Source organism: Lepidochelys kempii, chromosome 3, assembly GCF_965140265.1.
Source record: "Lepidochelys kempii isolate rLepKem1 chromosome 3, rLepKem1.hap2, whole genome shotgun sequence".
NCBI lineage: Eukaryota > Metazoa > Chordata > Testudines > Cheloniidae > Lepidochelys > Lepidochelys kempii.
In genome coordinates, this window is record NC_133258.1 from 141927346 (window position 1) to 141933345 (window position 6000).

Here is a 6000-nt window from a genome sequence, read left to right on the forward strand (position 1 = left end):
CTTACCCAATCCGAAAAATGCAGCTAATAAAGATTTTTGCATTTACCTTGTGCTTTTTCATGTGCAGATCTCACAGTGTTTTACAAAGGCAGCCATGCATTCTGGCATAAATTTTCAATGATTTTTTGAATCTGAGACACCTTAAAGGGACTTGATTTTCAAAGGGCAGGTGCTCAATACATTTTGAAAATCAGGCCAATTTAATGTGTGTCTACTTGGGCACCCAAAATCACTAGGTACTTTTGAAAATTTGGACCTATTAGCCCAAATTCTATAATTTCCCTAGGTACAGAGACTTGAAACAATCTACATAAAAGGTGCCAGCCGTCTAGTGCAGGGGTCCCCAAACTGGTATTTGAGCTTGATACTCCACCAATTCACGTCACAATTTTTTAAAATTATTTTCAAGTTTAATAACTGTTAGTCTAGTGAATAAGACATACACCAGCTACCTCAGAGAGTAGAGCTCAGTTTCGATCTTTGCCACATACTTTCTTTGTACCTTTGTGAGATACAAAGTTTCTGTACCTCAAATACCCCATCTAGAAAACGGAGGCAAGGATACTGGTTCTCCTAATAATGGTGGTGCAGTCCCACTAAAACAGCATTGTGAAGTGCACATAATTATTCAGGCTCTGCAGTGAAAGAACAAGTTCTAGAATTCCGACGCCAAGGAGGCATTTTGGTGGGCTCTCCACAGTAACTTGGAATCTGATCCCGTAGTAAGTTCCATGTGGGCAGACCTATGCACCCAAAGCAGAGCTCATCCCTGGGCTGGGCCTGGATTTACAATCTTTTGATAGATTAATGGAAATTAAGGAAACATCCAGTCTATCCAAGAGTAGTTTGATACCTACATCTTTTAAAATAGCTCATTTACTGATAACCTGTTTCTCAAGCCATCAACTCCAGCTAGAAAATCCTTCACTTTGGAGCAGTTTATGAACCAGGCTTTTCACTTGTCATTGAATCCAGCAACACTAATCTTGTCCATTAGTCTCCCAGACTCTCCAGACTAAAACTGACGAGGAACAGATGGAAACATGAGAACAGAATTAAATCAATTCATAAAAATGAGGGGAAGGCTTACTCTTAAAATAACCAGTATAAATAAATTACCAGGTTGTTTGTTTGCTTTCCTAACTGATTACTATAATCAAAATGCAGAAAGTTGGAGGGGGTTTAAAGCATTATGAGTGCACCCAAGTGCATATGGACGACAAAAACCTCATAATTAAAAGAAAAAAGGAACTGACAAGATGTGTATGTTAGAAACATATCATAACTGATTACTACTGTAATCATTCTTCTCAGTTCTCAACCTATCAAGGTCCAAATTTGGGCCAGAAGTTATGACATATACTCAAAATAATAGGTGCCAACTTTTCCCGGCGCCGGTGCATGCTCAACCCCCACTGCCCCGACTCCACCCTTGCCCTGCCCCCTCCAGCTCTGCCCCCATTCCAACCCCTTCCCCAAAGTGCTTGCCACCACAAAACAGCTGTTTCACAGCGGGAAGCGCTGGGAGCTAGGGGGAGAAGAGGGGAAGGTGCACTCAGGGGAGGAGCCAGAGTGGAGGCAAGCTGCGGTGGGGAGCTGCCAGTGGGTGCAGAGCACCCACCAATTTTTCCCCGTGGGTGCTCCAGCCCCGGAGCACCCACGGAGTCGGCGCCTATGCTCAAAATCAGACACACAAAATAATACATTAATGTATGAAAAGTTGTACCTCAGTGTGTACAACTCTTTCTATAATCTCATTTTCATGACTCTACTTTTGATGTAAATAATTTCACTATAAAAGTGAGGGGACATGTAATCTGTATGGATCGTAGATACTTTGAGGTTGAAATGAGGGACATTTGAGAGATATGGTTATAAATTGGCTTGGCAGTATTAAATTTTTGTTAGTAAACATCAATAAACATTGATTTCAACATAATATTTTTTTTTCTAAAAGTACTGAACATCAAAAGCAGGAAGCCTGCTGAACAACCAGTGGGCCACTGGACAAGGACGATAAGGCCATTGCAGAGAAACTAAAGGAATTCTTTGCATCGGTCTTCACCACTGAGGATGTGAGGGAGATTCCCAAACCTGAGCCATTCTTTTTAGGTGACAGATCTGAGGAACTGTCCCAGATTGAGGTATCATTAGAGGTGATTTTGGAACAAATTGTTAAACTAAACAGCAATAAGTCACCAGGACCAGATGGTATTCACCCAAGAGTTCTGAAGGAACTCAAACGTGAAATTGCAGAACTACAAACTGTAGTCTGTAAGCTATCATTTAAATCAGCTTCTGTACCAGATGACTGGAGGATAGCTAATGTGATGCCAATTTTTAAAAAGGGCTCCAGAGGTGATCCCGGCAATTACAGGCCTGTAAGCCTGACTTTAGTACCAGGCAAAATGGTTGAAACTATAATAAAGAACAATATTGTCAAACATATAGATGAACATAATTTGTTGAGGAAGAGTCAACATAGTCTTAGTAAAGGGAAATCATGCCTCACCAATCTACTAGAATTCTTTGAGGGGTCAACATACATGTGGACCAAGGGGATCCAGTGGATTTAGTGTACTTAGATTTTCAGAAAGCCTTTGACAAGGTCCCTCACCAAAGGCTCTTACACAAAGTAAGCTGCCGTGGAATAAGAGGGAAGGTGTTCTCATGGATTGGTAACTGGTTAAAAGATAGGAAACAAAGGGTTGGTATAAATGGTCAGTTTTCAGAGTGGAGAGAGGTAAATAGTGGTGTCCTCCAGCGGTCTGTTCTTGGACCAGTCCTATCCAACATATCCATAAATTATCTGGAAAAAGGAGTAAACAGTGAGGTGGCAAAATTAGCGGATGAAACAAAATTACTACAGTTAAGAACCAGGCAGATTGCGAAGAGCTACAAAAGGATCTCTCAAAACTGGATGACTGGGTGACAAACTGGAAAATGAAATTTAATGTTGATACATGCAAAGTAATGCACATTGGAAAGCATAATCCCAACGATGCATATTAAATAATTATTGTCAGACACGCCCTACTGTTTGCCCCCTCCCTAATTTCCCATATCTATGAACATTTGAATTGGTAAAAAATCAGGGGGAACTGCTTAATTTTTATGGGAGATCGATGTTTATTTTTATCTTAAAAAAACAATCCAATTCTGCCAAGCCTAGACATAAATCTCATCCTCCCCTTACCCCTGCTCTTCCCCTCACCCTGTGTCACTGCCGTCCCCTCCCTTCTGGCGTTATGACTGGCCAATAGCACAACTCAGCACGGCAGTGCCCGTCCCTGCCCGCCCGGCGCTAGATACAGACTCCGAATGACCAAAAACCCGGGCTGCGGGCGCGCAGCGGCGGGGAGCCGGGCTCGGGGGTGGTCTATGGGTCTGTAACGCGCGGCGCGGGGCGCCCCCGGGTGGCCCCGCGCAGGGCAGGCCCCGCCGCACGCGGCTCCAGCAGGGGCAGGAGCGGGTGGGTGGGTTTGCGGGGAAGCCCTCCCAGAGCGGGGAGGGGCAGCGGGCGGGGACGCGGGCGGGCGGGAAGGGCGGCTGGGGGCTGCCGGAGGAGCGGGCCCGGCTCGGTACCTGCGCAGGCAGCGCTCGCACACGCCGCCCAGGCGCTGCTTGGTGACGGTGCAGGCGAAGGGTTCGGCCCGAGATAGCAGCTCGCCGGGCCGCGCCCGCTTCAGAGCGCGGAGGCCGCTGCCCCTGCCCGGGCTCGGGAACTTCTCCAGTCGCCCCGGCTCCATGTCCCGCGCCGCAACCCGCTTCGGCCCCCACGTGGTCCGGCCCCGGTAGCCGCCGGAGCCATCTTTAGTGAGGGCAGAGACCCGCTCCCCCGCCCCGCATGCCCTCACCTGCCTCCCGCCTGGGGCCTCGCAACCGGAAAAGCCCCGCCCCTGCGGCAGGCTGCCGCTGGGGGCAGAGGGCGAGGAGAGCCCCAGCCCGCCGCAGGGACGGGGGACTTGCTGTGCTGCCTCTGGCTGAGGCGGGGGCTGGACTCTTCCCTTCCCCAAGGATGATGGGGAGGGTCTGGGCTCCCTGCCCCCCAGACAGCTAGCAGGGGCCTGGTGTCCCTGCCTATCTCCCCCACGGTCCTGATGGGAGATGTAATGTATTTGGGGATAGTCTCGATACAGATTTATATTAAAAATAATATTAATTATCAGGACATGGCCAACCACCATGTGATCACTTTGCTCCTATGTTGTACTCCTTCCCCCGAGCCTGACTATTGGCTTTTTAGAGTGTAAGATCAGGGCCAGGAGCCTACTATTTGTTTTGGCACACTGGAGGTTGCTAACAGAAATTAACGAAAATAAACAATAATAAAATGGAACATTTACTTCTTGAGTGAATAAATGTAAGGGAGGAATGGAGCTTTGCAGTGCCATTATCAAGAACTACAATACAGAAAAAAGTGAATAGAAACAGCAGAAAATGTACACACTGAATAAATAATACAACTGCAGAGTACCGGATAAAGTTTGAAAAACATAAGTCATGGGAATAAAGCTTTGTTGTTTCATACTTCCCAGAATTCACAAGAAGAATGCACAGCTTTAAGGAACTAATCTCCACTTAAATTATGTAAAATTCTCAAGTGTGACAATATTCAGTTTTTGTTTTGTTTTGTTTTGTAGCTCGTGACATTGAATTTGCATTCAGTAATCAAACACTCCTATTTGGTATTTGATCACATAATTAATACCCAAAAAAAGTATGGCTGTACTAAATAAACCATGAAATTGGTCAGCATGATAGGACTTTCTTTAGCACTTTCTCTCAGGATAAGAATGAGATGGAAACAAAATTACCTGTCAAGTCACCTAGCCCTTCTCTCTTGGCAGATGCAGGATTATGCTCTACAGTATATATATTTATTTAATAGTCTTTGTCTTTAAATGACTGAAGCAATGTGACTTAGCCATAGTTACAAATACTATTTCAAATATATATTTAGATAATTCAAACAAGATATTGTGTAGGACTCAATGAGAAAGGACTAAAGCAGGGGTCTCAAACTCAACTTACCTTAGGGCCAGTGCCAGTCTTCAAATCCTCCCAAGCGGGCAAATAATGTCACTCATGCTGCCCAAAACTACACACACACATCCACACCCCCGCCTAAGGCTCTGGAAGGGAGTTTGCGTGGAGGAGGGGATCTGAGGTGCAGGCTCCAGGATGGAGTTTGGGGGCAGGAGTGGGTGTGTGGGAACGGGAAGGGGGTGCAGGCTCTGGGCTGGGGGTGGGAGGGTGCAGTGCTTACCTGCAGCTCCAAGGTGGGGCGGGCCAGGGGGTCTTCGCGCGCTGCTACCCCGAGGCACCACCCCCACAGCGTCCCATTGGCCATAGGGGTGCTCGGGGTGGGTGCAACACACAGAGGCACAGCCCCGCCCTGCCCCTGGGCTGCAGGGGTGGCAAGTGGGGCCAAGGGAGAGACCTGGCCCCAAAACTGCTAGAGCCCCATGGGCCACACTGGGGAGGCTTGCAGGCTGCAGATGATCCACAGGCTGTGAGTTTGAGACCCCTGGACTAAAGAATCATCCATTAGTCCACATCCAGCCATTGGTAGTTTTGAACAAAATAATTACCATCATAAAAACATAAAAGACTGGCCGTATTGGGTCAGACCAATAGTCCATCCAGCCAAGTATCCAGTCTTCTGATAGTGGCCAGTGCCAGATGCATCAGAAGGAATGAACAGAACAGGGCAATTTGGAGTGATCTGTCCCAGTCATACCTTCTGGCAATCAGAGGTTTAGGGACACCCAGAGCATGGGATTGTGTCCCTAAACATCTTGGTTAATAGCCATTGATGCACATATTCTCCCTGATATTATCTAATTCTTTTTGAAAACAGTTATACTTTTGGCCTTCACGACATCCACAGGCAATGAGTTCCATAGGTTGACTGTGCATTGTGTGAAGTACTTCCTTTTGTTGGTTTTAAACTTGATGCCTATTAAGTTCATAGGGTGGCCCTAGTTCTTATGTTAT

The 6000-nt window shown here is 46.6% G+C and overlaps 1 protein-coding gene across 5 annotated transcripts in view; it reads right to left on the minus strand.

Annotated features, from left to right (window-relative positions):
• The window catches only part of SMYD3 (SET and MYND domain containing 3), a 658192-nt gene extending 654213 nt beyond the window's left edge, over nucleotides 1–3979 (minus strand). For 2 of the 5 annotated variants that reach the window (XM_073338292.1, XM_073338291.1), the window contains exon 1: nucleotides 3586–3963. In XM_073338292.1, the coding sequence (XP_073194393.1) occupies nucleotides 3586–3749 (164 nt within the window). In that variant the 5' untranslated portion in view covers nucleotides 3750–3963. Of the gene's footprint in view, nucleotides 1–2512; nucleotides 2810–3585 lie in introns of all 5 variants that reach the window. The other 3 variants (XM_073338294.1, XM_073338293.1, XM_073338296.1) reach the window with 3 other exon arrangements.
• Nucleotides 3980–6000: the final 2021 nt, after the last annotated feature.